Raw genomic sequence first — 14,516 nt, 5'->3', positions numbered from 1 at the left:
ATTTGTTTTACTCAGGATTCCCTTCATTTGCTGTTGCATAACCTCATTGTGTTCCCACATGCTCTCTATGTCTATCCGGTTCCAGACTGCCGTTCCAGTTGTGTCTCTGATCCCTAACCATTCTCCTAATCCTCGCCTCTTTCTATTGTGGGTCCCCGTATTATTGGTGATAGGGGTGGTTGTAACATTGTCCCAGACAACATTAATCCAGGGTGCTTGAATGTCCGGGTGGCCAAGGCTCATCCAGATCCTTGCCTGCATTTCTCCGAACAAAATCCTTAATCTGTTGTTCTACCAATTTTTGATAAAATTCTTCGTGTTTTGGGTCACATAGCCCCGGGAGCATATGTGCGGCGCTAAGATTAAATACCATTGGTGCAATCTCGTACCTCACATTATTATGTAGTGCCTCGTGGGTGTGAATTACTACCAGACCATTCTTGAGGCCTAGCTTCTGTGGAGGGCACAATATTTTGGTTGCCCTTCGTTGCTGGGGCCTTGCTATAAATATGGCAAGCCCTCCCCTCTCACTATATTTTTTGAAGATGGTGCCACAGCTCAACAGTCCCTTATGTCTTTTATTAAATGCTGGCCAATTTAGATCATTTTCTTCACTATCCTCCTTTTCAGGGGTGGATTCCATAGAGTAGGGGACCCTTACCTGTCCCACCCTTTTTTTAAGAGGGCCTAGTATGATAGCATGCCCTGAGTCATCCATTTCCTTCTTCCACTGATCTGGGGAAGTTGTATGGTATTCTGTTCTCTTTTGTACCTACAATGTAATCTGACTCCTGTTCCTTCCTGATCGAGCCATAAGGTTCTGAGCTGTGACTTTGTTCTGTTCCGTGGTATTACCCATGTCTGTCCTTTATCCTCAGTACCTTGGTGTGCCCAAAATGCTACATTCTTCACTTTTCACTTGATATTTGTTTACACACAATATTAACATACATATTATCATTACAAACAGTAATTTCATTCTTGCTAATGTTTCGTTTGCTTTTCCCGATGTTGACCTCAAGTCAGGACCTAGGACAAAACGAAACCTATGAGTAATGTTAGCTCTTTGTTAATATCTTATTACTTTTTGTTTTATGATCGACTTTATTCGGTTTTGTTTAAATGTCTTCTGCCATTTACATACCGTAACCGTCTTTATCTGTAATCCCATGGAGGAGCGTACATATCAGGTGGACGGACCGGCCTTTGTCTCAATCGCCTGGGACTGGTGGCCCTCTGTCCTACCACAGGTGGATGTAAGATGTTGTCACCCTCCTCGTCCCATAGCATAGGAGGGAGGTGAGTAATCTCTTCCTCCGTCGGGCTGATTACACCATGTACATCTCCCTTGACTCTTTTAGTTGGTTGACATGGAACCATTTTCCTTTTCCCGTTTTCAGGAATACATTATACACAGATGAACTGGCTTTATCCACAATGGGATACGGTCCAGCAAAGTAAATGGTATGTTTTTACCATCACTGGCTGTCCCTCATTCAATTCTACTGTTTTGACTTTGGTGTCAAAATACATTTTGTTGGCCTTTTTAGATTGTCCAATATTAACGGCTGCAAAGACCATTGTCTTTTGCAGCTGATCATGTAACATACCGCTGTTGGAGTCTGATACTGAGGCTCAGACATATCCTGATACATCAAATGTTCAGGAGTTCTCATCACTGTCCCTGTCATTAACTCATGGGGTGAAACGTTGGTGGTATGTGACTCAGTGGATCTCATAGCCATTAATACCAAGGGCAGCAATTGGTCCCACGTCTTTCAGGATTGTTTAATAAACTTCATTAGCATTGTTTTTAATGCTCGGTTCATTCTCTCCTCCATGCCTGATGAGTTAGGATTATACAAACATACGAATTAAGAGCAGGAGTAGGGCATTCAGCCCCTGGAGCCTGCTCTGCCATTTGATAAGATCATAGCTGATCTGATTGTGACCTCAACCCTACTTTCCCGTCTACCTACGATAACCTTTGACTGCCTTGTTAATCAGGAATCTATCTAACTCAGCCTTAAAAGTATTCAATGACCCTGCCTCCACCGCTCTCTGGGGAAGGGAGTTCCACAGACTCACGACCCTCTGAGACAAAAAATTTCTCCTCATCTCCGGCTTAAATGGGAGACCCCTTTTTTAAACTGTGGCCCCTAGTTCTAGTCTCTCCCACAAGGGGAAACATCCCCTCAGCATCTACCCCTTCTAGTCCCCTCAGGATCTTATATGTTTCAATAAGATCACCTCTCATTCTTCTAAACTTCAGTGTATACAGGCCCAACTTGTCCAACCTTTCCTCATAAGATAACCCCCTCATCCCAGGAATCAGTCGAGTGAACCTTCTCTGAACCACCTCCAAAGCAATTATGTCCTTTCTTAGATAAGGAGACCAAAACTGCACACAGTATTCCTGATGTGGTCTCACCAATGCCCTGAACAACTGCAGCAAAACATCTCTACTTTTATATTCCATTCCCCTTGCAATAAATGACAACATTCCATTTGCCTTCCTAATCACTTGCTGTACCCGCATTCTAACTTTTTGTGATTCATGTACTAGGATACCCAGATCCCTCTGTACCTCAGTGTTCTGCAATTTCTCTCCATTTAAATAATATACTGCTTTTCTATTCCTCCTGCCAAAGTAGACAAGTTCACATTTTCCCACATTATACTCCATATGCTAAATTTTTGTCCAATCACTTAACCTATCTATATCCCTTTGCAGACTTCTTTGAGGAGAAATTGGATAGCAGTTGGTTTCGGGCGGGGGTAGCACGAATATGCTGGTACCCCGCGCCCGATGGACTTTACGCAGGTAGCACGTGAACTTCGTGCTGCCTGCTAATTACCATGATATTTCTGTGCAGCCTGCTGAGAGGCTGCACGGAGAATGAGGAAGTTGGAAATGGGGCGTGCACAGCGCTCGTCATCAGCAGCCTGCACCTCTAAAGGTGCAGGTGCACATTGAAATGGCAGGTACACAGCTTACTTGCAGGAGGGAAAGATGGCCATGAGAATAGCCGGATGGGCATGAGAGAGGGCTCCATTCTTGTCTGCTGGAGCCCTGGTGGAAGGCGTGGACGAAAGGAGGGCCAACATGTACCGCAGGGTGGCCAGAGACCCTCCAGACTGCAGCTCCGCAGGCACTGGCAGTATAATCCACCCTCTTCTGCCCAGAAAACCCAGTTCTTTCTCTAAGCATTGGACACAGTATTCTTTCTTTACCCTGCCTGTTATACCCTCCTACGCCTCTCTGGACATTGGACAAGGATTTTAGCCTTTGTTCTGCGGGGTCATTTCACATGATCTTGTACGCTTTCTTTGTTGAACTATGTCAGGTCTCTGTTCGGGGCCATTGGAAGGAAATTTGAGTCTTTCCCACAGATTCGTGGACCTGGATGATAGTTCTGTGGTTTTGTTAATCAAAGTGATTATTTAATAAATCAAAAAGAGCACATAAGCATGAAGCAACTCAATCAATACGTGGAATACTCTACCCAATTCCTACAAGCAGGCATAAAGCAAAGTAAGCAAGTGATACATACAACCTTTATGAAGCATCAAGACAGCCGTCTAGGTCTCAAAGTAAGGTGTCAATTGCTGCGGTGATTGCTGCGCGAATGATGTGTCGAGCTTCATTGTCTGCTCGTCAAGGTTTATTTTCTCATCAGAGTTCTTTGTCTTCTCGTCAAGGTTTGTCTCATCATCGAAGTTCAGAAATAAAGTATTTTTGTCAAAGTTCAGAAGCAAAATCTTTTTGTCAAAGTTCAGAAGCAAAGTATCAAAGTGCTCATTGTTGGAGGAGCTCATCCCACAGTAGTTGTTCGACAGTTGCTCCTTCAACTGTTAACTCTTGAAGCTTCTTCCAGCTCCTCCGATATTGCCTGTCTAGACTGCTACGATATCCTATCTTTATATGCTTCTGAACAGATAGCGTATAATCGAAGTTACGAGAAGGCCCATTTTGGCTACTCACCCTTCGGTGCATTAATGATGGATGGTTGGTTGGACCACTCAAGAACTGTATGAAGTCATTGTACGAAGTCACTGTATCTTCTCCTTGTGAATCCTGGTGCTTTTTAACGAGCTCTTTTGTTTTGAGAACCAGGTTACATTGGAGGATTGTCCTCAAATAACCTTATTTGAACCTTCTCGAATCTTCTGTACAGCTGTCACCTTATCAGTTTGTCCTCGTTTGCCCTTTGCAATTGTTGTGTGACCTGAAGATCGGTTCGCACTCTCCTGAAGTTTCTTGAAGCTCCTAGTAGGTGATGTAAGCTTTTGTTTTTCGTGCTTATCAGTTATTGAAAAATGCAGCTTGTTGAAGTTTTGTGCTGCTTTTGCAGTTTTAAACTGATGACCAAATGCCCAGTGTTAAAGTCTTTGCTGTCTTGCAGTTTTGACTTCATACCGTCAAAATGTAATTAACCCTTGTTTTCAAAAATACTGAAAACAAGGGACTAGTTAACCCTTTATGTCGAATCATCCAGTTGGTCTTCAGTTCATAATTTTAAAATATGGTTTGACCCCCTCCCTACAGGTCACTGAACTTCTTCCAGCATTGCAGTCATGTCCTGGGTGTTAAACTTCTGATATTGACATGTTCTGCGGCATCATCCCACTGTCAACAATGTTGATGTCTGAAGGGCTTCCTGCCACCTGGGGGAAAGAGAATATCCATCCTCCTGTCCACTGTCTGCACCAGGACCTCCAAGGCAGCATCAGAGAACCTTGGAGCTCTCTCAGCATTTGTTTCAGCCATTTCTCTCCTTACAAATATTTCCTGGTATCTGCACCTCCCGTTTAAAAGGTGCTGGCTGCCTTTAAATGTTATCAGAGATGCCCGATATCCGGCCCCCCGACAAGCGTGCAATCAACAAGAAGTGTGGGTAGTGTTGGCAGCATGCCCGTGTCATTGAAATGATCAGGCCGCAAAAATATTTGTGCTGCCTGAGTCAATACTAACAGATGTGTGTAGTGCACACCCTATCCCCTGCTCCACTGTTTCTGAGCTCAATCTGATTTCTAGGGTAATATTTTTTAACTCGCAACTTGACAGAGCTTTCAACCACTTCTGTGCATTCTTAGCATGTGCAGCTTACATAATTTCCCAGCTTACAATCTGTTCATTAGCATGCGTTGCCGAGAGGGACTTAGAGGAAAGAGAAAGGGTGCAAGAATTAGCAAGACATTGAAAGGCTGGACATTAGCAGATGACAGGCAGCACAATGCAGCTTGAAGGGGTGCAATAAGGAGAAACTCCATACATCTGCTCTCTCCTTTGGAGACGCTCACCAATTTTTGTTTAGTCCCTCTGCAGGATAAGACAGTGCAAAGCACGATAGAGCACGTATTGGTGGCAGGCACATCCCAGATGATAGATCAGTGAAGGGGTGCATGTAATAGTCAGAGACCCTGATCAAAGACGTTCCTGGCCTCGAAATCTCATATTCTTATGGCTCTGGGGGGGCCACTGATTTCAGGCACCTGCTGCTCTATCTCAGAGAGGTTCATTTTGTTGGGTGTTCCTCCCCCGATCTTGCTGCTGTCCCCCTGTGCTTTGTGCTGTCTTGTCCTGCAGAGGGAGTGAGCGACAATTGGTGGGTGTCTCCAAAGGAGAGAGCAGACGTGTGGAGTTTCTCCTTGTTGTACAGATGCTGAAAAGGAGAAGAAGCAAGAGGCAATCAGGATAGGGTGGTGTTGAAAGAAAACAGTTGCCTGGAGCGTAAAGTGAGGAAGGGGCCATGAGATAGGTTGGTGATTCTGCAAAGGCTACCAAGTGAGAGGAGAATGCTGATAGTGGCTGCTGTGAAGGAAGAACAGTGTGTTTGTATTCGGAATGAGAGGTGATCTAGTGTGCCCCTGTGCTGTGTGTGATGGATGTGATGAATGGGAGGGAATTGTTGAGAGTGCTGGAGGAGCGGGGAAAGTACTGTTTGTCAGATGTGGCTCAGTTGGTATCACTCTGAGTCAGTGGTTGTGGGTTCAAGTCCCACTCCAGAGACCTGAGCACAAAATCTAGGTTGACACTTCAGTGCAGTACTGAGAGAGTGCTGCACTGTTGGAGGTGCCGTCTTTCGGATGAAATGTCTGCCCTCTCAGCTGGACGTAAAAGAAAAGTAGGGGAGTTCTCCCCGGTGTCCTGGCCAACATTTATTCCTCAACCAACATCACTAAAATAGATTATTTGGTCCTTATCACATTGCTGTTTGTGGGACCTTGAGCTGTGTGCAAATTGGGTGCCTTGTTTCCTACATTACAACAGTGACTACACTTCAAAAGTACTTAATTGGCTGTAAAGCTCCTTGGGGTGTTCTGAGGTCATGAAAAGCGCTATATAAATGCAAGTCTTTCTTTATGTGCTGTTTGAAAGATATGGAGAAATGAAGTGCTGTACTCAACCTTACTACACTGGAGAGGTCATTGAAGTTTTTACTGCACTGCATCCTGGTCCTGGCGATGATGCTCCTGGAGTTGACAATCTCTGAAATGTCTCTCCATGCCTGGTGAACTTACTGTTTTGAGATTCACCTCACACTGGCTGGAAAGTAACTTCTTTCCTCATTCTGACCTTCTACAGCAGGAACTCCAGGGAGGCTTTACAGAACCTATGAGCTTGCCTACAACTCATTTCTGAGCACTAGCCTGCACGTTTACCGCCTCCATCATTGGCATACCATGGCTGCAGTGTGTATTATCGAAAAGATGCACTGCAGCAACTCGCCAAAGCTTCTTTGGCAGCACTTCCCAAACCCGCGACCTACAAGGACAAGAGCAGCAGGTGCATGGGCACACCATCACCTCCAAGTTCCCTCCAAGTCATCCACCATCCTGACTTGGACATATATCATTGTTCTTTCACCATTTCTGGGTCAAAATCCTGGAATGCCCTACCTAATAGAATTGTTGAAGCACCTTCACCACACGGACTGCAGTGGTTCAAGAAGAAGGCCCATCACCACCTTCTCAGGGCAACTACGCAGTGGTAATAAATGCGGCCATTCCAGCGATGCCCACATCTCAAGAATGAATTTTAAAAAAAACTTCCTTCCCATGTATTAGTTCCTTCCATGTCCACCTTTTCAACTTCATCTTCATTCTCTTCTTGTGGACCTTGCAAGTGGTTTTCTCGGGCGTACCGAAAACACACCTCTTACTATAAGTTCTGGAACGATAGGGATTATAAGGACAGATCAGACTTGGACACACATTTTCGGGCTCAACCATATTGTGTTTAATAAGATTAACAATAACACTACTAAACAGTACAAACAGTACAACCCTGGCTTGTCCAATAAGCCCTACCGTGCTAAATTACCACAGCCTAATAAGAGAACCCTCCCGTGAAATAAACTAACACAGGATCCCCCCCAGCACTAAAATCCTCTAAGGTTTGGTTGGGACTTACAATCACCCCCTTACACAGCTAAGTGGTCTTGTGGATGTGTAGGCGCAGGCAATATGCTCACTCTGATTGCCCGTTGTTGCTTGCAGTTTTTTCCTGCATATCTCGCTCCTGGTTCCATACCGCTGATGCAGTATCCAAGTTCCAGTTTGAGTCGAGGTCCGTTGATGAGAGATGAAGCGCACCACTCAGCTTCTGGCGGCGTTCTGTTGAATCGAGCCGAGCCCCACTCGGGAGACTTGCTGTAGATTGATAACGAGGAGAAGAGAGCAGAGGGCAGAGCAGAGAGCAGAGCCGAGCTAGGAACCATTGCCAAGTGGCTCCTTATATCCCCAAAACCCATCACCTTTTCTCCCGCCAGTACTGATCGACGTATTGACTCAGGTGATCTATCTGGACCCCCCCGGCCTGTGGCCTGGAGTGACTCATAATCTTTGTGAAAAATGCTATTTCGTTTTCCCACTCCCAAGCCTTGCACCTGGAGAGACAATGGGTGCTGATTACTTGGTGTCTGTCGTTTCCTGAATTGATGGCCCCCATTAGCAGTAATGGGTTTTGATCTCAAACTGATCTTGCATAACTGGCTTCTCTCCTGGAAGACAATGGCCCGGCCATCTCCTGCCTTCCACCAGTTTCGGATGGGACTGACTGTCTCTGAGTTACCTCTCGGGGTATTGTTTCCAGTAATCATGTTAAATAGTGATGACGTCAACGGGCCTGGGTTCCCTTCCACCCAGCCTGTCAGTGTGAAATGTCCGTTTGCATGTGAATGCACCTTAGTCAGGTTAGCCTGGCTCGAAACTCTGCCAGTTGTTGCCAAACAGTACAACTCTTTCTTGGGGGTATTAGATTTAAAATATGATTCATAAAAATGGCCAGAACACTGGTGCTACAACCTGCAGCCCAAGGGACCTCCTTATTGTTTGTTCACTCCTCATCGTATGGCAAAATTGTGTAGCATGCCCCAGTTAGTAATTTTTTGAGTTTTTTCGAGGCAGTAGTGCAACTCTGCCTAAGCAGTTCAAGCAACAGAATTTTTGCTTTAGCATGCCTATGATATGTTTGACAGAAATTCAGGTGGCAAAATGAGCCTCATTGTATTTGGGTTTTATTGCTGTATGGATGTTTCAATTTGGGATCCTGCACAGGCTAGCATTGGTCTCTTAACATTCATTAATTCTTCCAGGTCCTTCAAAAAATATATGTTCAAATCAGGGTGGCGTTTGACTTAGAGGGGAACTTGAAGTTGTTGCTGTTCCCTTAAAATGACTGCTCTTGTCATTTAAAACACTCAGCTTTTGCTTTGCATGTCTACTATCTTGTCCTTTACTAGGGGTGCCAGCAGAGTGCCAGGGCCTGAGGAGCACTATAGAATGGGTAAGTTTTGGGTTTGAAAACAGGAGGTTGCAGGCTCATGACGGGCTTTTTAGGCAGCGCGTACCAAAAAACATATTCATATGTAATAATAAAAAAAACTAACATTTGAAAATATGCCTATTTATTTTAAAACTGAGAGGTCCATAAGTGGTTGAGGAAACAAGAGGTTGTGGAGAGGGAAACAACCAGAAAAACAAGATGGTAAAAACAGGTGAGCAAATGATGCAATTATAGTTTGACAAGTTTATATGGAAAGAAAGAAAGAACGCAATAATATAGCACCTTTCACAACCTCAGGATGTCCCAAAGCGCTTTACAGCCAATGAAGTACTTTTTACTAGTCATGGTTGTAATGTAGGAAATGCGACAGCCAATTTGCCTGATTTGCTAATATTCCACCCCATTTCTCCTGTACTTTCATTTTCCATTAGGGGGTATTGGCAGATTTTTGCTCACGTGCCTACTTCAAATGGGAGTGTCCAGTAAAGTACCTGGGAATTAAAAGCTTATTAGGCCTTAACAGACCTCTTGCCACTGAAAACTTTCTGTCTGGAGGTAGAATGGTTTCTTTCAGGGATGAAGACTTGCTGTTAATTTCTTTCCTTTGGATTAGAAGGGCCTTGGAGCAGCTCAGGCGGAGCAGCAGATTGGAGTGAGTGCCGCTGAAGCACTCTTGTAGGCATTGGCAGACTGCCCAACCGTGCAAATGACCTGACCCCGCAATTTGGGAAAGGGTCTACATTTTTGTACTTGGGCGGATTGGGTTCTGTTCCGCCACACTTACATTGACAGAGCAGGACCTCCCAAAATTTCTGTTCCCGAGTCTTTACTTTACCCAGTGGCTATCAGAAGATAAATAAAGAATCTATTCTGTGGTTGTTAAGTATGTAAATTTGTTCTCCTGAACAGATATAAATGAAAACAAGAGTATAAGGAAGCCGAAGAATTTTTATCACAATGTGGCAGAACACAAAGACGTAACCAAATTAGTAGTAACGCTGTCTGCTTCTGTCAACTCTCTGAGGGCTTCTATCACCAGTGCACTAGAAGGCTTTCAAAAATTCAAGATGTTGTGGTTAGAAGACAGAGATACTACAGCTAAGGTATTGTAAAGATTTCCACCCATCCCTCACCTCCAATTCTTCCCTTCCCGACTTCTCTCTCTCCATTTCTGGTGATGGGATTTCCATCATTTATTACAAGCCCACTAACTCCTACAACTTCTGGATTATACTTCTTCCTAACCTGCTTCCTGTAAGGACTCCATCCATTTCTCTTAACTCTCACTGCCCTGAAATGGTCTAGTAGGCCACTCAGTTGTCAAAATAATCACCATTTCTCAAAAACAAGGCCCATGGACATGGGCGATGGAGGAGAGATGGTGAAGACAGATGGGATGATTAACCCAATTAAGACCCATGGAGAGGTTAAGGAATAATCGCACGCTAAATTGCCAACTTGACGAGAATGCGCTAAGTACTGTTGAAAGGGTAGAACAGAGACTGGGGAAATTCAAATAAGGAATGGTGGGAGAGGTGGGCTGGGATTTGGCTGGCGTCCATCCATTTGCATACATTAGAGAAGAGATAAAATTTGTGAGATTTCGAAATGTATAGGTTAATCAAGGACAGAGAAAATAGATTTGTTAAATAGATTGCTAAACTCAATAGATTTTTTTGAAGAAGTGACTGATTGGATAGATAAAGGGAATGCAATAAATATGATCTATATAGACTATCAGAAAGTGCTAAATCAGGTGACTTAGAAGAGGTTTATTAAAAAATTCAGGTATATGGTACCTATGCTACTTTTGTTCTTGGTATACATGGTACTTTTTGTCCCCGATATATATATATATAGATGATTCAGACTTTGGCATAGGAAGCTTGATATCAAAATTTGCTGATGACGCAAAAATAGGAGATTTGGCAAACATCAAGGAAAACAGTGAAAGACTTCGGAGGATACAGAAAGGTTAGTGGAATGGGCAGACAAGTGACTGATGCAATATGGGCCCAGAATTTCCTCGTAGTTTTCATGCAACAACGGCATAAGAGTCTCGTGCGCCGGGTTTGTTTGAGGATATTCATGCGTAAGTGACTTACACTGGTTCTATATAGGAACCTCGCGACGTGTGAATTATCTCGATCATTTGTGGCACTCCCGAGTTACGTCTGGCGAAGTCCCACTTAGCTCATTAACAGTGACCACCATGCAAAAAAACCACAGAATGCGAGTTTCCTGCATTTATGTCATAGAAACATAGAAAATAGGAGCAAGAGTAGGCCATTCGGCCCTTCGGGCCTGCTCTGCCATTCAAAACGATCATGGCTAATCATCTAACTCAGTACCCTGTTCCCGCTTTTTCCCCATATCCCTTGATCCCTTTAGCATTAAGAAATATATCTATCTCCTTCTTGAATACATCTAATGACTTGGCCTCCACTGCCTTCTGTGGTAGAGAATGTTCACCACCCTCTGAGTGAAGAAATTTCTCCTCATCTCGATTCGAAATGGCATACCCCGTATCATGAGACTGTGACCCCTGGTTCTGGACTCCCCACCATCGGGAACATCCTCCCTGCATCTAGTCTTTCAAGTCCTGTTAGAATTTTATATGTTTCGATGAGATCACCTCTCAACTAAACTCTAGTGAATATAGGCCTAATCGACCCAATCTCTCCTCATATGTCAGTCCTGCCATCCCAGGAATCAGTCTGGTAAACCTTCATTGCACTCCCTCTATGGCAAGGACATCCTTCCTCAGATAAGGAGACCAAATCTGCACACAATACTCCAGATGTGGTCTCACCAAGGCCCTGTATAACTGCAGTAAGACACCCCTGCTCCTGTATTCAAATCCTCTTGCAATGAAGGCCAACATACCATTCGCCTTCCTAACTGCTTGCTGCACCTGAATGCTCACTTTCAGCGACTGGTGTACAAGGGCACCCAGGTCTCGTTGCACCTCCCCTTTTCCCAATCTATCACCATTCAGATAATAATCTGCCTTTCTGTTTTTACAACCAAAGTGGATAACCTCACATTTATCCACGTTATACTGTATCTGCCATGTTCTTGCCCACTCACTCAACTTGTCTAAATCACATTGGAGCCTCTTTGCATCCTCCTCACAGCTCACATTCCACCCCAGCTTTGTGTCGCCTGCAAATTTGGAAATATTTACATTTAGTTCCCTCATCCAAATCATTGATATATATTGTGAATAGCTGGGAACCAAGCACTGATCCCTGCGGTACCCCACTAGTCACTGCCTGCCACCCGGAAAAAGACCCGTTTATTCCTACTCTCTGTTTCCTGTCTGTCAACCAATTCTCAATCCATGCCAGTATATTCCCCCCAATCCCATGTGCTTTAATTTTGCAGACTGACCTCTTGTGTGGGACCTTATCAATTTCCATTTTGAATGGGCATAAATACACGTCCAAAATTTAGGCACAGCGATACCCTAAGTCCCTATTTCTGGTGTTTTATAGCGATTTTAAAAAAATTCCTCATTCCTGACTTGCACTGTAATGCTTTTTTATGGCATTAAAATATTACATTAAAAAGAGAAAAGCTTTCACAATTGTCTTTTCTTAAACATGCTGGGAGTTAAATTGAACCATTTAATGGCATTCAAGATGCGCACGCACATTTCCGATGGGAAGTACACATGTATCAACATGCAGAGGAGGGAGGTCATCATGCGCGTCAGTGTGCAACACTGATTTGAAGGTGCCATTGCCATTTTGGAAGGCCCCAGTGAATCGTACGCCCTGTGCTGACCTCGTTCAGCAGAACATAATGGTAAACGGCATAATGGTAAACGGCATGATTCTATTGATTTGGATGAGAATTTAGGAGGCATGGTTAGTAAGTTTGCAGATGACACCAAGATTGGTGGCATTGTGTACAGTGAAGAAGGTTATCTGGGATTGCAACGGGATCTTGATCAATTGGGCCAGTGGGCCGATGAATGGCAGATGGAGTTTAATTTAGATAAATGTGAGGTGATGCATTTTGGTAGATCGAATCGGGCCAGGACCTACTCCGTTAATGGTAGGGCGTTGGGGAGAGTTATAGAACAAAGAGATCTCGGAGTACAGGTTCATAGCTCCTTGAAAGTGGACTCACAGGTGGATATGGTGGTGAAGAAGGCATTCAGCATGCTTGGTTTCATTGGTCAGAACATTGAATACAGAAGTTGGGATGTCTTGTTGAAGTTGTACAAGACATTAGTAAGGCCACACTTGGAATACTGTGTACAGTTCTGGTCACCCTATTATAGAAAGGATATTATTAAACTAGAAAGAGTGCAGAAAAGATTTACTAGGATGCGACCGGGACTTGATGGTTTGACTTATGGGGAGAGGTTGGATACACTGAGACTTTTTTCCCTGGAGAGTAGGAGGTTTAGGGGTGATCTTATAGAAGTCTATAAAATAATGAGGGGCATAGACATAGGGGCATGAGGTAGATAGTAAAAATCTTTTCCCAAAGGTAGGGGAGTCTATAACGAGGGGACATAGATTTAAGGTGAGAGGGGAGAGATACAAAAGGGTCCAGAGGGGCAATTTTTTCACTCAAAGGGTGGTGAGTGTCTGGAACGAGCTGCCAGAGGCAGTAGTAGAGGCGGGTACAATTTTGTCTTTTAAAAAGCATTTGGACAGTTACATGGGTAAGATGGGTATAGAGGGATATGGGCCAAGTGCAGGCAATTGGGACTAGCTTAGTGGTATAAACTGGGCGACATGGACATGTTGGGCCGAAGGGCCTGTTTCCATGTTGTAACTTCTATGATTCTATGAAGCCCCTCTCACCATTGGTATTTAAAGGGATCATGAAGGACTTGCAGGTAAATTGTTATATTATGACTTTTTGCTGCTGCTCGAATTCTGGGCAATTTTTGCTGAGCTCTATGACTGTTGAAAGTTTAATTTGTCTGCACAGAAAGAGGTCTGGCTGCTCTTGCACTTCTGTTGCTGTAGTCTCCTTCACAAATTATCTGCCTCCACACTTGGGTGGTCCGGTGGGGCTGCCTCTAGGAATAGAGCATGACTGGGAGCATGAAGGAAGATATCACAGCGCAGGACAAGCTGCGAGAAGAGGGAGGAGGAGGAGTAGCAAGGCACTCAGCAGGAGGCCATATCCACAGAGGGTCTCCAGGGAGCACTTCTCCTACCTCAACCTCAGTGAGGAGCAATATACATAACATCTTTGCTTTATCAAGGAGGTTGTCACTGAGCAATGTCAGCTTCTACAGCCACAACTACAGCCTCAAATCAGGGAATGGACAGCACTGCCTGTGGCTGTCAGGGTCACCGCTGCTCTCAACTTTTATGCTATGGGCTCCTTTCAGACTGAAACAAGTGAGGTCACCGAGCCTCTATACAGAGAGAAACAGGAGGAGAGAGCACAAGATTTTGCCCGCATGGCAGGCTTCCCCATGGTGCAAGGTGCCATATACTGCACGCACATTGCCTTGCGTGCTCCCCAAGAGAACACTGCGATATTTACCATTCAAAGGAGATTCCACTCCCTCAACATGCAACTTGTTTGCAACCATGGGCAGCATATCATGTGCCCGCTATCCTGACAGCAGTCATGACTCTTTCATTCTGCTTCAGTCCTCTGTGCCGCCCATATTTCAACTAGGCCTCCAAGTTAAATGCTGGCTATTGGGCGACAAGGGTTATCCTTTCCTGATGTGGCTCAAGACTTT

At 44.4% G+C, this 14,516-nt stretch overlaps 1 protein-coding gene across 1 annotated transcript in view; it reads left to right on the top strand.

Annotated features, from left to right (window-relative positions):
• The window catches only part of LOC137322209 (dynein axonemal heavy chain 8-like), a 1,675,662-nt gene that overhangs the window by 607,220 nt on the left and 1,053,926 nt on the right, over positions 1-14,516 (top strand). The window contains exons 32-34 of the mRNA XM_067985325.1: positions 2,735-2,824; positions 3,869-4,009; positions 9,701-9,894. Of these exons, the coding sequence (XP_067841426.1) occupies positions 2,735-2,824; positions 3,869-4,009; positions 9,701-9,894 (425 nt within the window). The remainder of the gene's footprint in view (positions 1-2,734; positions 2,825-3,868; positions 4,010-9,700; positions 9,895-14,516) is intronic.

Source organism: Heptranchias perlo, chromosome 5 (assembly GCF_035084215.1).
Source record: "Heptranchias perlo isolate sHepPer1 chromosome 5, sHepPer1.hap1, whole genome shotgun sequence".
Classification (NCBI taxonomy): Eukaryota; Metazoa; Chordata; class Chondrichthyes; order Hexanchiformes; family Hexanchidae; genus Heptranchias; species Heptranchias perlo.
This window is presented reverse-complemented; position numbering and strand designations above follow the sequence as displayed.